The 27881-nt window shown below is 45.0% G+C and overlaps 1 protein-coding gene across 1 annotated transcript in view; it reads right to left on the bottom strand.

The window, feature by feature from the left end:
* Positions 1 to 4289: 4289 nt before the first annotated feature.
* Positions 4290 to 27881, bottom strand: part of LOC146785921 (fetuin-B-like) — a 129631-nt gene continuing 106039 nt past the window's right edge. Inside the window, exon 7 of the mRNA XM_085635319.1 lies at positions 4290 to 4979. Coding sequence (XP_085491445.1) covers positions 4434 to 4979 — 546 coding nt within the window. The 3' untranslated portion in view covers positions 4290 to 4433. The remainder of the gene's footprint in view (positions 4980 to 27881) is intronic.

The following is a 27881-nucleotide window of genomic DNA, read 5'->3' as shown; positions in this document are numbered from 1 at the left end:
TTTTTTAAAGTTTCTAAGTGGGGAGCGTGGTCAAAATGGCAGAGTCAGTGGATATGCTCTGAGGTCCCTACGCCCCGGTGATTAAGCTAACTGCCTCTGCCCATAACGAGCGAGCGCTGAGCTAGGTCCTGGAGGCCCCAGGAACTTCTCAGAGCCTGAGGAGACCTTTGTGGGGCTCGTGGACACTGGTAAGAGATGCTGCGGCCAAGCGACTTGCAGCGAGTTGAGACCGTGTTGAGAACTGCAGCTGCAGATGCCGACAAACGCCGCAAATCCAGTGAGGCGGGCTCGCTATGACATCAGGAGGCCCGATAGGGCCGGCCGGCCTGGGAGGTTGATTCCCCTGATTCTCGTGTCCCGAGTGCTTTGGGTGCCGGTGGTCTGTGTAACGGCCCATCAATGGTGGGGGTGAGAGCCCACTTACCCCTTGGGCCAGAGGGGCTACATGGTGAGCTGCAGTTGTAGATGCCGCTGCACACCGCTGATCCGGCAACAAGGGTCAGCCGCAACTTCAGCAGACCGGTGGAGGGCGGCTGGTCTGAGGAGCTGGCACCCCAGCCCCCTGCTTCCCCTTGGAGCCTTGAGCGATTTGGCTGCTGGTGGCTACGGGTCAGCCCATTGGAGTCAATGGGGCGGGCCCACTGCCCCTGAAGCCTGCAGGACAGAGGCAAGTGACAAGCACAACAAAGTGAATGTGGTGGTGCATCGGAGTGCACGAGAACAGCACTGGCCTGCTGTGGCCCTACGGACTGCAGTGAGTGACCTGCAAAGGGAAGTCATGGGGTCAGCTGGGAGCACCAGGACTCCTTTCCGTCACCCTGGGGGGGCTCCAGCTGCTTCATCCCAGGGGAGCCATGGGCTGCATCCCCTTCTCCCTGGGCATTACTGTGTTTGCCTGATAGCCATGGGAACCCCACCTTGGCCTGGAGCTCCACATGCTCAGGAGCCCTGTTCGCCCATGACTCCAGTAGCGGACTACTACCCACAATCCCTGAACAGTGTGGATAGGGGGACCACACTCCTGGAATGGCGGTGCTCCCTCAAGGTCATGCTCACAAAACCCTCCACCTTGCTGCCGGCAGAGCACCTGGCTCTTCGGACAGACCGCCATCTCCCAGAGACACTGGGGATGAAGCACCAGTCACCCGTTCTTACCTGGAATCGCTATTCTCCTCCCTCAAGGATAACTTGCTAACAATCAAGAAGGACCTGGCACAAGATTTACAAGTGGTCCGAAAAGAGGTGTCTGGGATTGAAGATAGAGTGGACACCCTGGAAATGACAAAATATCCAGAGATGAAGACGTGAAACAGCTCTGGTAGGAAATCATCTGAGTCACGGACCAGCAAATAGATCTCCAAGCCCACACCGGGGATCTTGAAAACAGGTCACGACGTAATAATATTCAAGTGAGGGGGCGACGGAGGGCATTGGAGAACAAAAAATGCCCTATTTGCCCAGATGTTAGGGGACACCCAGGCAGAGGATATTCGGCTTGACAGAGTACATAGAGTGGGTCCCCCAGGTCTGCCAAAATGCCACCCTCGGACTCCTTGGCCTGTGCCCACAGCTTTCCCCTGAAGGAACGGATTCTCTGCAGGGCCTGGGATGTCAAATCTCGTGCAATTCCGTGGCCACCAGCTTCAGCTGTACCAAACCCTATTGACAATCACGCTGCAGAAAAGACAAGCGTTCTACCCAGTGACAACCTTCCTCCACAACAAGAACATCACCTATTCCTGGGGTCATCCCTTTTGCCTGGTCTTCAAATGGGAAGGGAAGCTTCATCAAATCCGCGCCCTCTGGACGGCCTGTTAGTTATTACAGATTGAGATCCCTGACAGCTCTTCCCTGGGCTTGACAACAGCGGGCCCCAAAGCCGGACGGCGCTCACCCTGGAAGAAGAAATTGATTTGTGCAGGGTCATGAATCATGAAACCTGACCATGCCACGATCGCCCAAGAATGAAGGGCAGTTCTGGAGAGACTGGCTGAAAATCCAACATCACAGGATACTGCCCGAGGCGGTGAGGCGGCTCCTTCACACTTTCTCATATGCATCTTAGACATGGGCCGGGGCCAGGTGAGACGGGACCCTCACTGTGGAGTTTGAGAGACCATAGACCCTACTTTCAGTCTTCTTCCTGGACTGGCACTGATGTCTTGCCACTTCCAGGGACTTTTTCGGCATTTTTTCTTTACTCTCCCATTATAGTTATGTTCGTTGTTTGGGTGGATAAAAGGGTAACCACGTACTTCGCTTTCAGATGCTACATGCAGATGCTACTACACACAGGTGGGTCCTCTCACACTAGTTTGCATTATAGGGTTCAACAGGTTTGGGTTATGGAATCTAGTGCAGGTACATACACACCCTCAGATGCTAGGTAATCCCTTGAAGGTGATTTCCCTGAATGGTAAGGGGCTTAACATCCCCGTCAAGAGACAGCCAGTCCTGTCATATCTGGAGCATACCTAGGCAGCTATCTGCCTTCTTTAGGAGACCAATCTGCTTGCAGGGGACTGGCAAAGGCTGAAATCCAGAGCTTTCCCTAACCAATGTTTCTTCTCAACATGCCAGGAAACAGCTGTGGTCACCATCCTGTTCTCACGTAACACGTCTCGTGGTAAGGTTGGACACAAACTAATAGAGCTTAGCGGTCGCCTCCTGGTCTACCGAGTACAGTTATGCATCCAGACAGTTACTCTAGGCTCACTCTGTGCCCCCAACTAGGGCCAAGAAATCTTCCTACGGACAGCCAGTGCAGATACCCTTACCTCACAGGACCGATTAGTCTTGATAGGAGGTGACTTCAATCTGGCATTTGATAATGAAATAGATCGCTTGTCTCACAGAGAGGAAGGTATGGGGCACTCACAGGGAGGGTGTAGTCTGGTTCCCGCAGATGGGCCTGGTAGAATTTTGGAGAGAGCACCATTCCCACACTCGTGATTACAACTTCTAGTCACATGCACATAGATCTTACACCCGCCTGGATCACTTTTTGAGCCGCAAGAAACTTCAGCCGCTAGTCACGTCAGTAGAGATTGAGCCAAGATCTCTCTCTGACCACTCAGCGCTTGTTCTTGGGCTATATACTTCACTAGCTAGTGATGCTCTTGCAGAGGATAAAGAGACCCCTTCTGAGTGACATTCATTTGACCACTCAATTCATGTATTTCCACAGCATTATTGGTACCTGGGGAGGGTGAGGGGAGGGCTGGGGGGGGTAGGGTTTTTATTTTGATGTTTAAAAAGTTGTACTTTATGTTTGCAATCTATCTATAAGTGAATTTCACTGTGCAACAATGTTCCCTGTTTGGGTGAGCATGTAAAGCTGTAACAATAAAACAAATGTAAACCTAAAGTCTCTATGTGAAATATCTAGTTTAGTTTGCTTGCAAAAATGTTGGCAAGTCATTTATATGAAGACATGTCCTCTACCAATTGACTACCATTTGACCACGAGCAAGGTTTACGTTTTTTGCCCGAGCACCAAAATATTTTCATACATATTAATTACCAAATGATTAACCTAACAATGCTTGCCAAATGCTTTGAAGCACCTTTGGAACCCTACGTCAGTTATATTTAGAAACACTAGATCACCGGCATACATAAAACATGTAACATGATGACCCCTCTTTTTTGGCGGGACGGACTGGGTTTTCTGTAAGGTTACTGAAGGTCCGCATGATAAAGCTCAAAAAGATTGGGCCCTAACACAGACCATTGATGGACCCCATTCTCTAGATGGATTTTACATGACTAGGATCCTGTTCTATCTAGGGCCACAGGCTCACGAGTAGATTTTCTATGCTCCAATGAGTCAGTGGTAGTGGGAGCAACAAGGGTGAAATAGTCATTCTTATGGGTAAAATTATATAAATTTATGTTAATTTATATGCAGACTTGACTTGTGTTAATTTGAGCTATAAATATAGAGATGGTGGTCTTTTTAGACATTATGTTAGCTCAGTTGGTTGTGTGCATGTGGCATGTTCAGATTGCAGCATATGCCATTTGCCTTCCTGAAATTCAGAAAGTGGGGACCATAGACTTTGGTGAGAATAATCTCTGTTATTGTGCACTCAAAGACAATTCATTCTGTAGTGTGCATTATATGGGAAGCAGTATTAATAATGTTAACGTCCCAGTCCTGGTCTATCTGCTGTGTATCACATACACATATGAGATTTACCACCACGAGTCATGCATAATTAATTGCACAACTGAATGGAAATGAAAGATGAATATAATGACCACAAAAAAACGGAACCAAAGAAAGATACTTTATGTCATCTCTTTATAGCTTTTGACATTTCCAGTACTAACAAAAATAGCAAGGTGTTGTGGTCACATTATGCTACAGTGAATGAGTGTTAAACATATAAACACTATAAGATAATTTCATTTGTTGCTTGAACATTCATTTAAGGTTTTGGCAATAAGGATGCAATGTGGGGCAACATGTGCTTGGGATCTGAGGGGCATCCTGCTGAATCTGAAGGGTGAAGGGGAAATGGCTGTGGTTCTGGATCCTGAAATGGACCAATAACACCAGGGACAATAGGGTGTCTTGGCTCAACAGCCTCTTGACCTGGATATGATTCAGGGGGAACTATGGGATGTGAGGGGACAGGATTACTTGGGGAAGGAAAAACATCAGTCTCATTGATCATGTGGTAGTACTCCACTGTTCCAACAGGTCCTCTGGACGGTGGAGGGATCGGCTTTAGACCTGTGTGTTCTAGTGATGAGCCTTCATTAGGTTTTTTAGTTGGTTGATCTTGAGGTTCACCAGAGGGAGATCCGTGTCCATGTTTCTCCTCATGATTTTCCTTATGGTAGTGTTGTTGGTCTTCTGGAAGACGGACGATTTTTCCACTAGGGTCAAATTTCTGTCTATGAAATATGGAAACCTCCCCATGATCTTTACCGGATTCCTCATGGTGCCTGAAACGCGGAAGGCTTAGCTTCTGTAACAGTAAGAAACACAAACAAAGAAACATGAGGAGCTTTTGATACATAATATCATTCTCACCCATTTTAACATACTTTTCTGATTCTTAGTATTACTTTATACTTTGCTTTTGTCTTCCCTTGAGTGGCCCATCCATAAAAGCAGATGACAGACAGGTGAAGATCTTCACAATTATTGTGTCTTTGTTAGTGATACTCCTCTTTAGAGCCAGCATGATCATTACCTCCTGTTAGAGTCATCACCTTACATAAGGAAGTGTTCGCACAGCAGAAGGAAGATAACATTATGAAAAGGGACCTTCCCTAGCCAGTTCCTCAACAGTACACAGTGGACCGACATACCCTGTCTGGAAACTATGAATAAAGGTGGGACACAAGTCTTCTCACTTGGCTCCAGTTCAAAGATTTGACAAACCAAGTACAGGAGTGCTACTCAGAGTACTCAAAGTGCTACTGCGATCCTGGGCAGGTATTGATGATAGCTAGTTTCCCAGAGGAGAGGGAACATCGCATAAAATCTTGATGAAAAAGCAGTGGGTCTGCTTGAGACCTGGGTGTCTGCTTGCCTACTGAGAGCTGAAAAGAGCGTGCCTTGCCCAGCATGAACTGTCTGACCAAGGAGGAGAAGTTCAGACACTGTTTCTAGATGGAGAAGTAGACCAGAAGAAGCAGAATGCCAAAGCAATATGTCTGGAACTGACCAAAGTTGACCTCGGACCTCCCTGTCCAACATCATAAGTAACAATGAACCACAGTGCCCTTACCAGTTAATGCTACTGAGGAGATTTGATGACCTGTGCTGACTCTGTCTGCGCAGTACTCAAGGACTACAGTGCCACCAACAAGAGGCTAAATACTCCCCAACAAAAGTGATGGATCCATTTGTCGGGAGTGCCTTCACCGAACCACTGCAGTCTTCAATGGCCCAAAAGGAAGAGGAACAGGCAGATCAGCTAAACAAGCTCAAGTGACTGCAAGCATGCCTGTTTCCCCTTGAGTACAACACCTACACAGCTGTACTTAGAAGTTTTGAGTTTGTGCAACAGTTATCCAAGAATGAGAAACAAAGACTTTGCATAGAACAAACAGATTTTGGTGTGACATTGAAAGATAACTGCAGCCCACATTGAAGAACGGACTAATTAAAAATTACACACTGACCTATGGGTCACAGAGCACAGGAAAGCTACTCCACTTTTCAATAGTGAGTCTGCACCTGAGTTTATTTAGGAGGGTTTCTGTGGCTCTGTGAAGTGAACCCAGTATAACTTTCAGTGTGCACCACTGTAGTGCTACTTCTTCTCTATGTACAATCTTTACATTTTGATGTAATTAAAGTACTTCTCTTTTATTAAAAGAAAAGCACTGCCTGGACATTTATTTATTGTACCTTTAATTTAATTGCTTGAGTTCTGCATCTCAAACCTTCCACTCTACAGCCCTAAACACCTTGGATTGTCTGCCCTCACTACTATAAGTGTCAGGTGTGGTAGTGGAGTACTTGACCCAGTTTGCAGTGCTATTGTAAAACAAACCCTAGAACATCAGTGGTAAAAGGCCCCACCCATCGCAGTTGAGGCCAAGTAATCATTGATTGCTCTGTAGCACAACTCCAAAGTGAACTGACAATGGTCACAGAAAATTCTATTGTAATTATGAACATCTTCTTCTACTTAACAGTTGTCTACTGCCCACTGGGATGGGACAGCTCATTCATAGATTCTAGCAAGCATCTTCCCATAAATCTAAATATTATAAACCTTTAACATATTTATGGACACACCAGAAAGTTCTTCTCCAGTTCCATGTAGTTTGCTTTGGTTGGCCATAGATTAGATGTTAGAATTTAACAATTGGCCAGAAAACAATATAGAGGCAAGCCCCTAGATAACTGAAAAATAGGTTGAATATGTATAATCTGGACTGGAATACCCAAACCTTTGGTACATGTTATCTAGAGTTACCTTAAGCGCAATACATGACGTGCTGGTAGCAAATCCTTTTGTGTCATGATAGTAAATTGTGGAGTCCTCTCAACAGATTCTGCCAGCCTTAGGACCTTCAGAGACTTTAATATAAACATTTATGTTCCGATCCATCATTGACTGTGATGCCAACTCAAATCATATTAAAATTAATCTTTATTTGGTTGACTTATCTAGCCATAAAAGATTTTTAAAAATTAAACACATATGTATAAATAAGTTTAAAATCTCTAAAAATTCATTCTTCCATAAAAAGCTTGCTGAATATGCAAATATACATAGAATCTAATTGTTGGAGATATACTAGTGTCAGTCTATACTTTGAAAAGTTACATTTTGTCAACAAAGGCTTCAATTAATGCTTCAGTGGAGATATATAGAATGTACAAAAAACATAAAGTGCAATGTGTCAATACGCCCTTCATTAGGACAGGATGGAAGATCCTACATCTATTGGTCCATCATCGGAAAGGCCACCATATAGTGTGCTGTGTTTAATCTTAATTGACTCAATATAAATCTGTCACAGGTTTGTTATCATTGTTAGGAAAGGTTGAACATCTTCACTGGATATTAGGATCGAGGTTGCCTTTCTGCACTCTATCCTGGCTCTCTCGGCTGTGATGTCATGTGCTGAGCACTCATAGTGATTTTGGATATGTGTGGCCCTTTACAAAACCAGATGTTGATAATGATGCAGAAGATGCCATCTGGAGCTAAACTGTCCTGACACTATTGGGGAATGAGTTTCAACCAATTAGTGGACTGTCCTACCCGCTAGGCAGTTCACGTTAGATCTCATCCCTACAATTCATTTAAAAGTAGTCAAAGTAATTAAAGTAGTACCCCTTGACAGAACCTCACATAAAGGCTGACTACTGACTAATCACTTTCAATCTCAAACATGGTATATCTTCCCAGGTTTCTCAACAACCTAAAGCTTCACTCTTTTTGGGCATACAACAAAATAAACATGACTGACTCCTAGAACACCTACAACTCTTTATGCTTGAAACTCACAAACAGTGCTGGGTTCAGCCTTAAAGCGCTTCATCATATTATAACCCTACAGAAGAGAAATGTAAAACATCTAACAAGCGGTCTAGCAAAGAACTGTCCATTGCTTAATAAGGTATGAAAACAAAACAATGGCATATGGCATCTATAAAGCAATGTCAATGGTCATAATAGTCAGGTAATGACTTGGGTAAGGATATCACTGATGAACAAAGACAACTAGACCTTCAACAAAGCTCAGGAATGTTTTATTGACCTGAAAGCTCTCGACTCAGTAAATCTGGCTAGGTTCCAACTAACTTGAAGGGGCATACTTTGAATTTGATTCTGGCTAGAGATGATTTATAGATAGTTAACACAATAACCCCAATAGTCTAGGCAGACTATTAGCTTATCTAATTCAGTACCGTGGTGCCTTGCGTAAGATCTGCTTAGGCCACCAAGGTGATTCCTCTCATTCATTTATGGTGTAAAACAACCATCTGTTATACCAAGGAAAACACTCTGAGAGTTTAGTGGGAGAAAGAGGGGCTAATAAGCCTGAAAGAATGCTGATAAGCTGAACACTGTCACATGTCAGCAATTTTAAAGCAAATTCTCACTGGACCACTAGACCATAGAAGCAGTGCTTTTTGGAATATCTGAAGGAGATCCAAGAGGCCGAGTTGAGGGGAAAAGTGCTTATAAAGCCCAGTTTTTTTATTTATTGGAAGACTCACAAATAAGCTAAATCTAGCAACTTGTACTCTATAATGAGTGAAATAGAGAACTATACTTGGGCCTTTTTCTCACAATGTAATAAGTTAATAATCGCAACTGTGTAGCTCGTGTTAGGACAGCATTTACAAAGGAAATATTTTTTGGGGTTTGCTAATAACTTTGGTACCATTTCACAAAACTTTCCATGGATTGTTGTGTGAGTGTGTGAGGTTGACCAGCATTGGGGGGGTTTGTCACCCATGGGGGGTTCCATGCATCAAGCAAGGTAAGCATACCTATGTATGGTATTAAAATATTATTTTACTTAAAACTAGAAATGTGTTGAAAAAACAAAGATTAAAGTGCTGTTATAGTTAGGTGAAAGTGTGAGTTAAAACTTTCCATTCTGATAGACAATTCTAGCCGCAGATTCCTCGCCTTCTAAATATTTCCCAGGCATCAGAGTGGATCTGGAAACATTTCATCTGTACTTCTGTGTGCCTGAAGGTGGTGCCTTGCAGCTCTGCATTGACACAGTTTCACTCTGGAAATTATGTATGGGGCCTAAATATGCGTCACTTCCGCGTGCTGACCTCAGTTACTTGCTTTCCGCCAGATGCGGATCCAGAGCTCTCTTCCTTATCTCTTTGATTCATTGTACCTCAAATTGTTTCAGTGTGAAAGGGATGCCATAACAAAAACCTACAGATTTCAAGCCCTTTATGGACTGTTGCAAACAAATGTATGTGATGGATCCCCACCCAATATGCTTGTGGTACCTGGAATCGAGCCACGACTCCAAAGCCAGCACTGATGGCACATAAATGAACTCAAAGACCCTCAGGGAATGCTGGGCAAAACTCCATGTCACCAAGTAAAGGAAGACTGCAAGTTGGGCGACTCCAAGTCGGAGGCTACATCCAAGGTTCATTCAATATCTTGTTCCTATTCCTGGAGTCGTCAGAACCACTTGAGAGGCCTGTCTTTGTCGCACTCCAAGTTTTCAGGTAAATCTAAAAAGAAACATAATAAGTTGAAGCGGGATCCCACTCACGCTCGCCGCTTTCCCCAGTATTCGCATGCTTCATAGATTACTCAGCAGCTTTCGATGGTATTGATAGAAACATCCTTTGGCGGAAATTGGAGAGCTGGAACATCGGCCCGAGCCTACTGCGTGCTGTTACATATTTGTACTCGAGAACATGGGTAAGGATAAAACTCTCCACAGAGTCAACTACAAAAACAATCACCACAGACCAAGGGGTTAAAGCAGGGCTGTGTCTTGGCACCAATACTATTCAACCTGTATACCGCCGACTTGGGCCCGGCACTACAGGGAACCTCCCTCGTCACCCCAAAAATCGGGGACAAAAAATCCACCTAATGCAGTATGCTGACGACCTAGTCCTCTTGGACCACACAAGCACAGGCCTCCAAAAAGCCCTCACAGCCCTAACTGAATAGAATACCAAAAATATGCTAACAAATAACACAAGTAAATCCAAAACCGTGATCTTTGGGAGATATCCAAAGAAAAAGCACATCAAGTAGCGTTTTGTCACTCTGATCCTGGACTGCGTGCAAAGCTGCAACTACCTAGGTGTCTGGCTAAGTGAGACCGGACGCCCTTCAACCCACTAACACAAACTGAAAGGAAAGATGGTCATGCACTCCCTCTGTAAGCTGCATGCCACGCAAGAAATCCCAACAACTATGGCGATCCGAAGGATTATGCGGGCCAAACTGCTACCATCACTTAACTATGCGCAACAGGCATTTCCTGGAATGCTTGTGGAAGATCTGGAAAAAATTAAATGCGCAGCATACAAGAAAATATATTGCCTGCCCGCATCCACAAGAAATACCTTGATCCGCCTAGAGTTTGACCTTACCCAGCAAAAAATAGAAGAACTGGCATTCTTAGCAAAACACCATCACTTGGCAATCATGGCCCCAGCCAATTCTATGAAGGCTATCGTAAAACTAAAAATTCAAAACCATGCAATCCTTGGTCCATCAAACTTGCAGAATCTAAGGAGACACTGCAGCTAGCCATTGAGAACTGGGACCGAGTATAGAAGACTATACCACCATCAAATTAACTATAAAAAAAGCAGCTGCGTCTTTTCTCCCGTAAACTGGACATCGAAGCTCTTGCTGCCCGGGACTTTCATGAAACTCCATGCCTCCGACAAATTCTGCAAACAACTAAGCATAATCTCATGCAGGCAGTGGGGAGCCAGGCATTATACAAGAATTTAGCTACAAGATTACACTTGCTTCCAATAAAAGAACTATAACCAACCTGGAAAGCACTTACAGATATTACTGCATGCCAAATATGCAACTATAGAAGGGAGTCGGGGCACGACACACTGCAGGATGGCTGCCTTCTGAAGGGACTCTGCAGGCCAGACTTCCTAATCCTTACAAATCACCGTTCAAACACGGACTCTGATGCTGAAAATCGCGCTGCCATGAGCTGAGATTGGCATGATTGTCTGACTGCAAACAAAGCCGTGCCGCATCAACAAAACTGCCCAGAAACTGCTGGGAGAGTCGATGGCCGGGCCCATGGCAGAAAATGGCTCCTGCACTCCATAAGGCCCCGTAGTGGCTCCGACCCTGCCGGGTGTCCTATGCGGCACTGCAGCACTCACCTGTACTGGGGAGCATCATGGGTGGCTGATGGAAGGCGAAGGCTATGACCCAAGTCCAGGCTGTAGACGGCCCACGTATTCCAGAGAGAGCCCAGATGGAAGACGGATTCACACGGTCTTGCAGCGCTCGAGATCACGGCTGGTGTGATCGGCAGCGAGCTGGAGTAGCCTCCTGGGGGCGACTGCCAACGATGGACTGTATGAGGCGGCAAATAGAGATCATTGGTTTAGGAGATGAGCTAGAGGGGAAGCTGAGAAGCACTGCGGTGAGTAAGACCGGGGCTGGCTTTGGGATGGAGCTGGACTTGGCTGTGCTGCGTAGGCCCGAGCTCCGTGACACGGCCCACGTTGGAGGGGGTTGGGCTGCGGCGATGCTAGGCCTGAGTACCTTCCGTCCCATGTTGGACCCGATGCACTCCCATACTGGGGCAACGCCTGTTGTAGCAGCGGCCGTGTGAGGTAGGGTGGGGCAAAGGTGGGCCTCTGTCATCTGGTTCTCCCCCTGCGTAGAAATGCGGGGTGGGAGGTCTGGCTGTCTGGGGACTCATCAGGCCTCACTCTCCTACTCTACGGTTCGCACAGAGCCCCCCCCACTACCCTATACAGCTATACCCTGGCCCCCATCTCCACCGTTTCACTTTTAATCCTGCCTAATATACGCAGTGAGCTTTGCGCAGCACATGAACTTCAGTATACTGAATCCCAGGGGAAAGACAGTATTACACTGATGCCGGAGAATGGGTGCTTGTGCAGCAGCAGACAGACTGTGCCTCTCTGGGACCTTTATTGCAGAAACCTCTGTGCTGAACGCAATATCTGCTGCCCTGTGGGGGGCTGACTACAGATGCATTTTGCCAACTCCTACTCCTACCTCTAACACCGATCACAGCAAATTAAAATTAACAACTGCCTATCTAACCCCACTCGGGTCTCCCTTGGAGTTCCCAAGGATCTATTCTCTCTCCCTCTCTCTTTAACCTTTTCATGGAACCGATCACCCTCATTCTTAATCAAGCTGGGATCAACTACCACCTCCATGCCGATGATACCCAACTCTACCACAAGATCAAAACCCACGCTGACATCTTACACCTTAACAACACACTCACCAAGATTAAATCCTGGTTCTAATTAAATCATCTCAAACTTAACCCCCAAAAAACTGAAATCATTCTCTTCTCCCCTAAAAACAACCACCTCCCCATTCAAGCCTGGATCTCTGACCTCAATGCCCTCAAATGCTCCCTATCCCTGTCCAACTCAGTTAAATCCCTGGGTCTCTCTCTCGATAATAGCCTAACCCTCAATGCGCACATCAAAAACTTGGCTAAATAAGCCCTCTTCACTCTCCGTCATCTTAATAAAATTAAGCCCTTTATCCCAACTGAAGACTTTAAACTAGTTGTCCAATCTCTTGTCCTGTTGTGTATCTATTCCGGCAACGTCATCCTCACCGGAATCCCCAAGATCCACCTTGCTTAAATATATGCTCAACCTTGCAGCAAGGCTCATCACTGACTGCAAACGCTTTGACCACATCCACCCTGCCCTCAAAACCCTTAAATGGCTCCCCATCGAAGGCAGGTCTGCCTACAAAACCGCTTGCATTACACACAAAGTGCTCCACCAAATTACTCCGACATACCTCACTAACAAAATCTGCAAAGCAGGCAGCTCACGACCCTTAGGAAGCACAAACGCTCTCCTCCTAGTCCTACCCCTACAAAAAACTAAATCCACTCAGTCCTGCTCCTTTTCCGGCAATGCCCCAATCATCTGGAATGCCCTCCCAAAAGACCTACGATGTAACTCCTCCTACTCAAGCTTAAAAAAAATAATCAAAATGCACCTCCTCAACAAATTTTGGGGTGTCTAACCTGTGCCATGATCCAATGCCTAGCAGACCTAAACGCAACACTTTTCTCCTTCCAGTCTTTCTGATACCCTTCATTTCTACCATTCTCTCTCCTCCCCATCCCCTTTTCTGCCACATTCTACTGGTGCTGATTTCACTCTTAGCCACTTCTCTCTCCCTCTAACTCTCTCAGTACTTTAACACTACCTTCCCTTCCCTTCCTACCAAAGTTTCCCCCTTTGCCTTCCTACTCCCTGTTGCTCATCTAACCTTCCACCCCCCACTGCCCACTTGCCTTTCCCCTTCTCATACCACCATTCAAAATCTGATCTCCCACTTCCTGGTTTCACTGATGTATATTGCCCTCGCTCTCTCTATATGTGTTTTGCCTACGGTCCAGAGGTTATCAGGAAGCTCCCTGCCATCCTATCTGGCTGCTGAGGGAGCCCTATCTTCAGCTCATCTGCTCCACAAAGCTCCATGCTGATCTGCTCGAACCTGCGTGCACAAGAGGGGTTGCACCATCGCTGAGCTGCAAATAACTTGGAAGCTGGAGATAAATGGGACACCGTTCCCCCTGCTGGGTTGTTGACTGCGCTCTGCGCTGGTACTCATAGCCTGGTGTGATCTGCAAGTGCACCCAAACCTTTTCTCTGCTAAGTCACCAAGCTTGTTACCATGATCAAGACAGACCCTAAGCAGCCCAAAATCCCCTTTGAGAGCAAACGTCAAACACGTACCACAGAGGTGACTACAGAACCGGACACTGCCCAAGGCACTAGGGAGATGGTGGAGCAACCGGAAGAAGATATGCGGTCCATACTGCTGGATGTTCGCTCCAGCCTTAAAACCATAGACAACAAGATTGATGCATTCACCTCCAGCCTGGATACTGTTAAAAAACGAGAAACATGAAACTCGCCTGGGCGTGCTGGAAAACAGCCTGTCGATGCTCAAGATTCTCAAGCTTAATATCCAGAGCGCAAATATTAAATATGGAGAAAGTCCTTGCTGTAATTAAGGCAAAGAATGAAGATTTAGAGGCGCACACCAGACGAAACAACCTAAAAATTCTTGGCCTTCCAGAATCCACCACGATTCAAAAAATGGAACTATTCATTGAAAATCTGCTGCATGAACTATTGAGCCCGGCGCTCTCCCAGGTGATGATTGTAGAGCGCGCTCACCGGTCACTTGGTTGCCGGCCGCCGCCGGGTGCACTGCCACTTCCAATTATTGCACGTCTCTTGAACTATGGAGACAGAGATGCGGTCCTCAGGCAAGCCAGAGCAAAAAGCCCCATTACACATCAGGGGAACCAACTGTCCAGGGTTACACTCCTACCGTACAAGCTGCACGCAAATAATGTGTGACAGCGAAGCACATTCTACAGAGCGCCTCCATCCCGTATGCCATGTTAAATCCGGCGAAGCTGAAAATCACACATGATGGCCAAGCCCACTTCTTTACGAACTCCAAGTCAGCTTTAGAGTACACTAAACACATATGCCTGCGGAAATCGCCTCCCCGCTCTTTGCAAAACTCCGCTCCTGAACCGAACCTGAGTGAAAATGACTGATTTATGCTGACAGCTCTGCCCACTGATGTTCTCCAGTTTTACGCAACATTTAACTGTTTGCAATGTTAAGGTTGTATAATGGCTATGATATTGGCCCTGTTACTGTTAATGTGCTAGCTCTACTAATGGTCAACTTACGACTACAGCCAGACCCATAGTCTACTTTGTCTCTTAACTTTAACCAGGCAGGTTCCCTTTTTCACGCAAAAGCCGAGCCACCCTGCCTGATGATAGGTTAAAAGCAGTCGTCCCAGACCCCACAGGGAGATCTCTCATGTCAAGGATGCCATCTGCCAGCTCTACACCTTGGACAGAGTATTGAACATAGCCAACTTTGGCAAATTCATCTACCAAGCACACTCACTTCTAAACGAAAAAATGCCACACAGGGAGAATGATTAACAGTTAGACATGCTCCGCCATAACAAAAGTCTACGCAGCAAAGATTACCTCCCCCAGGGACTCAAAGAATGGTGAAATTCTATTTTTATGGCACAACCAAACAGTCAGCATCAGCTGGCTACACACCCTTTTGCTGCCATGATTTTAAAGTCTGACCATGTTTTAATTTACGACATATGTTTGTTAATGTCATATTGTAATGATTTTAAGCAATCACACAATAAATTATTAATGAATTCATTCATTCATTCACTCCCTCACAAAGTTGCATTCACCTGAACAGGCTCAAGGGTGGTGCCACTATTCTAAATCTCTTTCCCAAAGTCAGTCAACTTGGGAGCCAATCCCGCAACTTGTGACAGCACATTCTGATTTTCCTGGGCCGAATTGCATGCTGCTTCAGCCATGGTCCAGTTCTTCAGATCCTGTCTGACATACTCTGGTGCACCTCCTGGCCCCAAGGAGCTGCAAGGCCATTCATCTGGGACACCAACTGCGGGTTCCGCCACATGCCAGTTGGACCTTCCAAGTCTGTCTTACAACTGGCTTCACTTCGTACCCCTCCTTCCAGACCTGAGAACTGAGTAAAGTAGGAGGGATCAATCATTCTCTCTGACCTCGAGTCAGCACTGGTCTGATCTGATTTTGACCAGCCTTCTTCCCAAATCCACCCAAGACATCACTTTCTCTATTGAACATTTCGGTCCCTCAAATGAGCCAGCCCAGCTTACACTCTTTTTTTGTCACCAATTCTGACGGCTTTGACTAGAGTGATAAGTTTGAGCAGGCCTACATTGATGACAATTGGTACAAACTCCTGCAAGAGGATAGTGGCCTCACCCCTTGTCCTGACACTTTCCCCTCCTGGAACTGGCACAGAGAAATACACCCCCTTCACTATAGTTATGGGTAGGGTGGCTGAAGTTCTCAACCTTCCGCTCCCCCCTCAAGGAGTTAAAAACTAATGTGCTGATTGTGGTCCTCCAACCTGGACAGACTTCTGCTGAGTCGCTCCTCTCACATAATGATGAACATTTTATTAGGGGTCTGGGTCTGGGTAAATCCTACATCTGGCCCCCCTGTCAGCTGACAAGTTGTCAGGGACCATCGTCCTGCTCCAGACGACCCTGGTTTCCTCTCTCAAAATCCAGATAGGCCTTTTGATCAGGTGTTCATGAGTCAGTCTAATCTAAACATGTTTCCCACCACTGCCCCTGACAGCGAATCTAAACATGTGGAAACATTTTGCAAGATTGTCTTTAACCCTCCGCTCTTCCAAAACCATCTCTTTGTTGGCCAGTTACACCCATGCCCTTTGGAATTCAATGGCTCAAGTCCTTCTAGGTGTCCTTGATGGTTTTAGCCCTGTCCTGGTCCAAGCATTTCAGGATGGTTATGATGGTGCCAAGTTCACTATTCATTGTGGCTTGGACACCACTGATTCCATCTGGTGTGCTATTGGTGCCAGTGTTGCCATTTGTCGCCATGTGTGGCTGCGATACACTGACCTCTATGGCTACGTCCAGTCCTCCCTGATGGACATGCCCATTGATGGGATGGGCCTATTAGGGGACAAGGGCAATTCCACTCTCGAGCAGTTTAAGGCAATTAGGGGGATGCCTTGCTCTCAGGGTCTCTTCACTCCTCCTCACCAATCGCACCTGTTTCAGATCTTCTTTCGGGTTTTGAATGAGGCACCCCTTACCACCAGCCTAATCAACCTATACATTTCTGCCAAACCTCTTTAGCATGCACTTGATGGAACATAGCCACCAGTGGGAGGCAGAATCTGTTTGATTCTTTCTGGGCTGCCAGGAGATTACATTGGACAAGTGAGTTCCAGCAGACAATTCCTCTCATTTATTAATTCCACACTACATCTTCCACCATCCCCCACTGAGTGACGGAGGACCATCTCTCGATTTTGCAGCAGGAAGTGCCAAAGGGCTGTAGAATGGGTGCCAGTGCCAGAAGTAGGGTGTGGTTGTTAGTCCGGCTACTTTCTGGTGCCAGAGTAGGAAGGAGACCTTCGGCCCATTTTAGACCTGAGCACTTCAATACCTTCTTCCGAAAAGAGAAATTCAAAATGCTCATCCTGGCCCAGATCTTGTCTGTCCGCCACCCTAGAGACTGGATTGTGGCATTGGACCTGCAGGATGCCTATTGTTACATTCCAGTCCAGCAGGCCCATTGATGTAATTTGTAGGTTATGGTGGAACAGGAGCATTTCCAATTCACTGTGCTCTCCTTTGGTCTTACTAGTGCCCTTCAGGTGCTCACGAAGTTACTAATCTTCATTAACCTTGACAACTGCATGTTGAAGGCGTGCTTGCATCAGGCAGACGTCAGCCACCTCCAGACTATGGCAAACCTCTTGTCATTTTTAGGGTTCAATATCAACATGCCAAAATACCACATGACTTCTTCTCAGAAGATCCTTTTCATCCGAGACATTTTGGACACGGTTCGGTTTTGTTCCTTTCTCCCAGGAAAGAGAGTCCAGGCAATTCAGGCAATGATCCTGATCTTTCAGCTCCAGTCCTGGATTTCAATGAGGGCAACTCTGAAGCTGCTGGCTTTGATGGTCTCCTGCATCCTGTTGGTTGAGCATGCCAGGTGGCATATGTGGGCTCTGCAGTGGGATTTAAAGTCCCAGTGGGCCCAAAATCAAGGAGTCCTCTCTGACTTTGTTCAGATTTCGGAGGAGTCTTTAAAAGTTCAGCAGTGGTGGTTGCTGAACCACAACAGGGTTAGTGACAGACCCCCTCTCCCTTCCTCACCCAGAGCTCACAGTGGTGTCCAATGCATCATTTTGGGCTGGGGCGGCTATCTGGGAGAGTTGTAGATCAGAGGCCTCTCGTCACCGGTGGAGTACTGGCCCCACATCAAACTTATGGCGTTATGGGCTATCCACTTGGTGTTGAATGCCATCAAAGGGAGGCTGGTACAGGTGCTCATGAACAACACCACTGCTATGTGGTACTGCAACAAACAGGGAGGAATGAGGTTGCAGGCCCAGTGGAGTTTCATCTCTCGAAATGGCTGAACTACCAAGGAATATTCCTGGTGGTGGGCCACCTTACAGGATCCTTGAATGTCAGGGTGCACAAGCTCAGCTGTCTTCAGCTAGAGGGTCATGAATGGCAATTACACCCTTAGGTAGTCAAGGGTTCTAGCAGGAATGGGAAGAACCTTGGCTCTGTATGTTCACTACCACTGAGAACGTACAATGTTAGAACTTCTGCGCTTTGGAGTTCTCAAGAAGGTCAGGACAGTTGGGAACCAAGTCATCCTTATGGCTTAGGATTAGGCATGTAGAGTATGATATGCTGAACACCTGGGAGTATATTTCCACTGATCATGCTGCCCCTCCGGAAGGACCTGATGTCACAGCATCAGTGCAGGGTTTCCACCCAGACCTTTTCAATCTCCACCTTTATCCTTGGAGATTGAGCGGCCACAGCTGAAAATCTCTGTCCTTTGTCCAGAGGTGGTCTATGTCATCTTGACAGCCAGACATCCCCCAGCAAAACTGTATACACCTGTAGTTGGAATAAATTTGTGGCCTGTTGTGGCACACGCCAGATTGACTCCCTCCAGGCCAAGTTATCTGATGTTCTGTTGCTTGTTCTGTCTCTTGGTGGGCAACACTTTGCTTTGGGCACAGCTAAGGGATATATTGTGGCCATTCCAACCTTCTTACAGTTGTCAGACAAGCTTTCTCTGTTTAAATCATCAGTTGTGATGCTATTTCTGAAAGGGCTACAACATATGTTTCCCCCTTCTCCCTTGGTAATGCCCCAATGGAACCCTAATGAGATCCTAACGTATCTGATGTGCACCCTATTTGAGCCGCTTCACAGCTGTCCCTTACTGCTCCCTAATATTAAGATGGTGGATGAGCTTCAAGCTCTTTGTGTTAATCCACCTTGCACTACATTCTGCCCAGACAAACTGCTTCTGTAGACTCTGACATTCTTCCTGACGAAAGTTGGCACATCATTTCACGTCTGTCAAACCATCACCTTGTTGGCAATCTATGCTCTGCCTCACCCATTTGAGGAGGAAGAAAGACTCCACTGCTTGGACCCCAAAAGAGTGCTTAGCTTCTACGTAGATCATATCAAAGACCAATGGGTGGACAATCAGCTCTTTCTGGAGTTCTCTGAAGTGAAAAAACATGAGGCAGTACAGAAGAGAACCCTCTCCTGCCTGATCAAGCACTGCATTAAGATCTGCTACGCATTGGATGAAAAGCAGACTCCAGAAGGACTGCATACTCATTTGACTAGGGCCAAAGCTGCTATCATTGTGTTAGCAAGTGGAGTCCCTGTCCTAAACATCTGCCAGGCAGCTGCCTGGAGTTTCCTCTAATGTTTACGAAGCACTATTGTTTGGACAGCCAGCTGAACTGACAGTAGCATTTTGCCCACTCAATCTTGCAGGACTTTCTGGTTTGAGTCAATCACAGACCAAGCTCCAAATAGGTACTGCATTGATATATATTCAAAAGGCAAGGAATCTGAAGCTCAGTCTCTTCCAGAAGAACAATTACATACTGAGGTAACGCTCTTTCTGGTAGAGATTCTATCTATCCATAGATTTCTCCCCCACCCTCATTTCCTGATTCTTCTCTAAGATGGTACCACGTCTAAGAAACTGCACACTGTCTACCAGTTTGCTTTTTGAGCTCTGCGTCTTGGGGCTCAGACAGTCTCAAAAACAACTGATGACAGCACGTGGAATCGGTGCAAATATAGGCCCTACGCATCATTTCTGGAGCAGTGTCAGTGCACAGCTGCAAAACTCAACATTCTGACAAGTAGATATACTGCTTATTATCTAACATATTATATCACTCATGACATGTTCTAGCACATCATTGATAACATCACTGAAGACTTCTGAAATGACATCATTGATAACAACACTTTCCATGGCGAGGGAGCAAGATACAGCTATGCACAGTGTTTTCATCAATGATGTAATTTCAGATGTTGCCCTGATGTTATCAGTGATGTCGTAGATCATGTCAGCAGTGATGTAATAGTTGGGGTAATTAGCAGTGTGTGGCGAGAGTGTGAATTGTTGTTACTTTAGGGCTTTTGTTATAGTTCCCTGAGATAACTATAACTGATGAATTTCAGTGGTTTTGTTAATTTAAAATGGCATGTTTTAACTAACATTTTAACCTAACTATAACTTCCCTTTAATCTTTGGTTTTCCCAGTAAATTCTAGAGGTTTTTGATGTAAAGTACGATATGATTACAATTCCTAACTATAACGTCACGTTAACCTTTGTTTCTTTTAGTGAATTCTAGGTTCTTTTTTAATGTTAAGTAATATTTATTTGTCAAATGTAAAGCCAACCCCACGCTGAGCACAGTGTTTGGCCATGTGTGGAGTTGGATTGGCTGGCCTGCAGCCAGGTCCTGCATCCAACCTCCCCACGACAAAGCTACTCCCTGCCATGCACAGCCCCCATCTGTGTGCAGCGTGGAGTTCACCACAAGGCCTGGCCTACAGCGAGGCCCTCCGGCCAATTCTGTGTGGGCACTATCCCTGCTGCAAACGGCCTTTAGCCTCACACAGCGTGGGGTGAGGGTCAGGGTCTGCCCTGCAGCCAGGCCCTTCCCCAACTCCCTGCATTTGCCCAATAAACTTTTTTTGAGGGGGTGGGTTCTGTGGATCTGTGGATCCACTGCAACATCCAGCTCAACACCCTGGGTGTCATTCTGGTTCCATTGATCCAGAGTGACACCCAGAGGTGTTGTGCTGGGTGTTGTAGTTGATCCACGGTACCAAAAGAAAAAACATTTTAAAAAAAATTAAAGACCAGAGGTCAAGGCCCAGGGGGTCAGGGTGACCATACCTTGTCACCTTATATTTTTTTCTTGTATTTTCTAGGACTTGGGTTCTAGTGCTAGAGTCCTAACATGGCAGCCACAACTTTTTCTTCAGGTTGCGGACAGCTAATCACAAAGCATGATTGACAACATGAATCAGAGAATCCTTCTATACAATTATTTTTAAAACTTAATTACTCAAAAACTACTGAATGGACTTACACCAAATCACAAAAGACACTCTTTTTGGACAAAGATATAGCTTTCTGCCAAATTTAGTGTAAATCTGTTATGCCGGTTGGGTTATATCTGTATCTACAGTTCCTATGCAAAAGTGACTGAGGAAAACACTTCTTGGGACCCCAATTTTACTGGGCCCCATTTGTCGGATCACCCTTAAACCTTCCAGGAAAATTTATGAGGAGAAAGTCATGAAGATTCGCCAAACGACACCAAGGATATAAGCAAACACGATCCTAACTATAACTACCCGTCAGTGACTGCCACTGGGTATTATATATATATATATATATATAGATATATATATATAGATATATAGAGATATATATATATATATATATATACATACATATATATATATATATAGATATATCTAGATATATCTATCCAAAAAGTTGCCCTGAAACAAAGAAGCCCTACAACAGTGAAATCTTATATAATATAGATATTACCCAGTGGCAGTCAGTAGATAGATAGATAGATAGATAGATAGATAGATAGATAGATAGATAGATAGATAGATAGATAGATAGATAGATAGATAGATAGATAGATAGATAGATAGATAGATATATAGATAGATAGATAGATAGATAGATAGATAGATAGATAGATAGATAGATAGATAGATAGATAGATAGATAGATAGATAGATAGATAGATAGATAGATAGATAGATAGATAGATAGATAGATAGATAGATAGATAGATAGATAGATAGCATTTTAGTTGAGATAACTGTACTTGGTGAATTTTTGCTGGTTTGTACTTTTAAAATGACATCTTTCAATGACATTTTCCCCTTAATATAACGTTCTTTAACCCTTGACTTTTTTTGAAGTACTAGGGTTTTTTAACGTAAAGTAGATGTGTGAGATCTCCCTAGACTGAAAATGTGCCTGCGCCAAGTGTCGTAATGATTCACATCTATGCATAGAGTCAGCGAGAACTGGCATTATGTTCAAGATGGAAACCTACAGGTATATTTTAAACCGATGAGATTACGAGTAGGTGTCATCTTTAGAATTTTGGTTACCTATACAGGAAACAATCATGCCTACCCCATTGGTTATATGTGGCTTGCTGTGTGGCACATTGTATTTTGGACAATGGCCCTAACAAATATATGTTACATGGTGGAGACATAAAGTGATGAAAACTAATTGGTCAACTCACTGTACATTTTGGGGACAACTAATGATCAAAATGTAACAAACTATATACTGTCAACTACAATAAGAATTTAATGTCAGTGTTGGAGACACAGTAGATGTGGTGCTGACATAATGAGGCTAGGAATGTTTAATAATGTCGAGGCCATGATATACAGTGTATTAATATTGTATTATGATGGCTAGCATGACGCTATAGTAACATTCTACACAATCTTTCTATCTCCATGTTGCATATGTGATGTACTCAGACAGTACTGAATGTATAATGGTAAGCATCTGTGTGGAGTTGTGTTTAGGATTTGAAACATTAAACACATGCATGTACAGGCAGGGAAATATATATTGTATTTGTGTGTGCTGCTACTCATGTGGCAGTGTAGCTATATGTCTCTTAAATATACACTAATTGTTCAGCTCCAGCAGTGAGGGCTTAGCACAACAGTGCACTAGTCGAGTTGGTAATTTAAAGAAGAAATGTATATTAAAAAAATATTGGTGCTCACTCCTCGTGGTCCACAGCATAACAACCACCCTTCCAAAAAACTATACTATAGAGAGAAGGAGCGCCACAAATATCAGTTTGTATCCCAATCAATTATTGAAATCCTTCTAATAAAAAGTCCTCAGGCAGTAGATTCAATGCAAAGTTCTTCTTCTTTATTATAAATCAACAGAAATTCATTTCAAGCTGCTGGACTCCTAAACGGACATCATCAGGGCTCCAATATTAACAAAAACGTGTTGTCTTGATACTCTACAATCAACACTTTTATGGCTCTGTCAAGCACTGTTCCTATTAGTCTTCTCTAGAAGTTTACACATGAATAGTCTTTATGTAATTATAACAATACTATAGTTCTTCCTATTTCCTTCCACTCTTCTTTATTGATTTCTGTGGGTTCTAGACAATATTCAAATTTGTGTATGTTTATCCTTGATTCAGTTCGCTAGTTAATTGTCCTCCGATAAGTATTCATTTTTTAAAAATCAATCTTCAATTGTCTCAATTTTCCTCCATTTCGTTCTAAGCATCACAACGTCCGATCAATGTTTCCTCACTCAGCGTGGCCCGATAAATCCCGCTCAGTCTCTTAAATATACACCATGGTGCAAGTATACCTGTGTAATGCCCTGGATTGTCATTACACAGCCTTTACGTGGCCTAATAAAAAGTAGACAGTAGTTTTTCTTTGTGTGTGTGTGATGCTGAAAGTCTCACACATACAAATAAATTCTAATGTCCACCTATTATTATATGTAACTGTCTCATGGATACTTCCAAGTAGCATGATAAATAATTGGCAAGGAGTGAATGGCACAGTTTGAGATGTATTGCGAACTAATACATCCTGCATGTAATTTACTGTATGTCACTTCCTGTGTATTTTCATTGGTTTCAGGCCCGATCACAGTGTCTCTGCCAGCGGGTGGAGGTTCTGACTTGGGGCGGAGTGCCACGATCAGGCTGGATGTGATATCTCTGTGTGCTGCAGTGCAGTGGGTATGTATCAGCAGCTGGGCAAGATATGCCACAAGAGCTGGGAGGACCTGCAACGCTGGTCCCGAAATTAAGACACAGGACATCATGGGCGAGTCCTCCCAGCCCCAATCACAACCACCCTGCATGAGCCCACTGTACAGGAGGGTCCTGAAGGTAGCCTGGCCAACCCTCTATGCTGAGCTGAAGGAATTTGAGCAGCATAGAGCAGGTAAGTGCATGAACTGCATTACGTGCCTTGAAGTATTATGAGAGTGATGAGAGAGATGTACCATCAAATGTTAATAATCACCTTTCACTTTATCTGAGTAATGGCTGCAATATTTACAAAGTCTATGCATCAGTGGAAATTTTGGAGTGCTGTTTTCTGAAGAAATTCTAAGTAGTTTTCAAAACACAAATGGGTAGATTTTTATTATTAATGCATTTTTGATCCAAAATGCACTTGTATAATCATGACTAGTGAGCTAAGGACCTTATAACTGCTGAATGCTATGGTGAATGAATGGCTTGGACAATGGTTATTGTTGATATGTGAGGATTTGTGTTTTGTATGTTGTATCATGCATGCTTTGTGTTGTCTGTCATGAAAACTAATATTTGTTGTAAAATGAATCAAAGGCTGACATTGTTTCACTTTCTCACTCCAAACGATACATACATATCCAAGGTGTACTAAAAACACACATATTCTTAACAGTGGCACCAAAGTCACTTCCAATATACTTGTAGCTGTACTGAGTAAGCATGACTTCCAGTATGCAGCACAAATGAAGCAGTCTTGTCATGCAAAATATAGCTCTTGCCATGTGGCATGTCTGAGTGTGTGATGTTGCCAAAAAAATACAAACATTTGGAATCACATCTTTTCAAAGGTTATGTATCCAAGGCCTTGTTTGCATAGGTACAACACATTTAGCATCTATGGTGTGTTTTGTTATGCTATACAACAGATGAAAGTGGATAGTAAGTGTAAGACTTTTGAGACTGTGCAGTTGGGAAAATAAAAGGATAAACATGGATCCACTTTTAGGGGTGGAGATGTCCATATTGACTGTGTACTATCTCTCCTTCTCAAATTACTTTGGAAGATAACTATGTTTAAATGCCAGGCATTCAACATTGCACTAATGCTGAAGGTGAGGTTGGTAAATATGAAGATTATAAGAACCTACATTGAAAAATATGTTATTGTTTACTTAATATTTTGACGTTACAGAGGCAGTACACCTACTTTTGATTTCAAACCACAAATTATTGGTTAGTGAGTTCAAGGACGTACTATGTTAGCACTTGCTTGATGTTGTCTCTACCTTTATTAGAAATTGTACACCAACTACATAATGGTCTTCATTTTCAGTAGACAGTGACTGGCCAATGACCATTAGGACAGGGCCAGAAGGAGGCCAGGAGATCCTCAGCTCATCAGTGGGCACATCCTCTGGATAGCACCAGTGAGGAGGAAGAGGAGAAAGACCAAGCAACAGGGAGGGTTAGTGCGCCTACCCGGACAGAGACATTGCCATCAACATGTCCTCATGTGACGTAACTGGTGCTATGTAAAGCGCTCTGACACCTGATTGGATTCGGGTCAAGTTCGCGCTATATAAAACTCTGCAAAAAAAAAAAAAACAGCCCGGGTGGAGACTGAGTAGACTGAAGGGGAGACATTGAGAGGGACACCACCAGCCAGGGAGATGATGAATGTGGGTCTCCCTCTGGCCCACAAGAACTAGAAATGGAGATGGTGTCCCCTGAGCAGGCCCCAACACCATCTGAGCCTGCCAACGAACCCTCTCTAACTCTTGAGGCCTCCATTCCATCGGGGATTACAGCTGCACCCCCCTCCTCTATTCTCCTTCCAAGTGCCCACCAGGAAGAGCTGAGGGAGACGTCTGCCTCCAAAACCCCACACTCTTCAAGTTAAACCCAAACCCCTCCATGTGTGGTTGCTCCCATAGCTGCACCCCAGGGAATCATGGTGGCAGATGAGAATGTCCGGACGGTGTTCTCTTTTGGCTTACCGGAGATCAGATATGAGGTCAGTATGTTCAGAGAGTCACATTCCAGACTTCTGGAAAACATCAATGCCTCCATCACTTCCTTGGGTGTAGCCATATTGTCTGCGTTGTCCGAAAGACCTACTCAGACCACTGTATTGGTATCATCAAGTGTGTCTTCCTTCTCTGTTTCCCCATGGGGTGTCTGGTCCTACATTGGCCAACCAGAGTGAGTCCATAGGTGCAGAAGATCTGGACATAGTCATCAAGGGGGACCGTGAGGATGGCCAGTAACTGTATCCCCCCAGACCTGTAAACTCGTAGGAATACATCATGTGCCTTGGGGGTGGATATTATCATTTACATGGACTCCTCTGTTAAGACAATGCTTTAACTGTGTACTTGACAATGTAATCCTTGTACATAATCCTGTTCTCCTGACACTTCCTGACGTGTTTTTGTTCTGTTGCTCAACTCCCTCCAAGTTTCCTAGCCCGTTTTGTGTGAAGATTTTTTTTTCCTTTATCCCTTTCCAATGGACAGTATTTATTCAAGATTTATTTTAAGGATTAGTTTTTCAAAACTCTATATATAATATTATTTTGGGGGCATGTCCAAGATGGCGACTGTGTAGGAGCTTCTCTACCGCGCTCCACGGTATTTGTCCATCAACCTGCACACCTAATTGCCCAAACTGCTTGTCATCTTGCAGGTGGGTAGGGGAACCCGATGAGAACCCCCTTGCTGGTTGAGGTTCCCTGAGAATGCGCAGATACCCAGCGGTAGCTGCCAGAACTGCTCAACCTGCGACCATGTTGCAAAGACCCACACCTGAAGCGGCCACACCAAAGGACATCTGTGAGCACGAGAGGCCTCCCCCTGCCCAGATCTCGGGCAACACACACGCTGGCTATTGTTGCCCACAGAGGAGACCCTAACTAGCTACCTACAAGAGGCTAAGACAGGGTACTCAAGCCAGCAAAGTGCACCTGAACCACAGCCGGAGGCCTTGCAACAGACTTGGAATGGCACCAGGCCCAGATTATACTGCCGCCTTTGAGTGAGTGGGGCTGCTGTTGGAGGGGGGACAGAGAGAGTGACATCAGGTAGACTGACACAGCATTCCATGTGTCCCTACTCAGTCCCCCTCCTCCTTTTTATCAGCTGTGGCAGAGGAGCCCCGCCGAAAACTGGAAACCACCATGGGGCGCCTACCCACTCCCATTAGCACATCCTGAATTGCCCAGGAACTTTGACATAGCAGTTGGTCCTGAGTGTGCCAATTAGCACCCCTTAAAACACTTCCTAGGCACCTGCGGAGCACAGGCAATTGGCTTGGAGCCCTCTCGAGCCGGTTGATTGTCGACATCACCCCCCAGGACAGTGATGACACCTCTCCTTCCAGGAACACCCCATTTTCATGCTCTCCCCCTGTTTGATTCCTTCTTGTTTCGGGCCCAACCTTACCTATTCCCAACCCCACATTGGGAGTATCAGCCATTCAAAACTGACGAGTCCCAACAATTCACCTTATGGATTCCAGTCTTTCGCATACTAGACGTAAATCCATTGTGTGGTGAAGATACTTAGCCTTAACAGTAGAGGTCTCAATGCCCTGGTGAAATGTCTGGCCACATGCTGCTTACTTTGAGACTAAGGAAAACCGCCTGCTTAAACAACACTGGAAAAGACTATGCTCCAGATTATTCCAAACCAACACTTTTCCTCAAGGGTACGGTTTGGGACACAGGCAGACATTTCAGGGCGGTTACTGTTGCTTCAAATTGCATATGGCCCCTACACCTTTACCCTAGCCTCCATATATTCTCCCAATGACCACCAGGAACAATTCATCAACAAGGCTCTTAGTCAGGTCCTTCTCTCCCAAAATAAGTATCTCCTGGTGGGAGGGGATTTCAATCTGATACCACACTCCCAACA

The sequence above is a fragment of the Triturus cristatus genome, chromosome 11 (genome assembly GCF_964204655.1).
Source record: "Triturus cristatus chromosome 11, aTriCri1.1, whole genome shotgun sequence".
Taxonomy (NCBI): domain Eukaryota; kingdom Metazoa; phylum Chordata; class Amphibia; order Caudata; family Salamandridae; genus Triturus; species Triturus cristatus.
The sequence above is the reverse complement of the archived record's forward strand: the minus strand, read 5'-3'. Positions and strand labels throughout refer to the sequence as shown.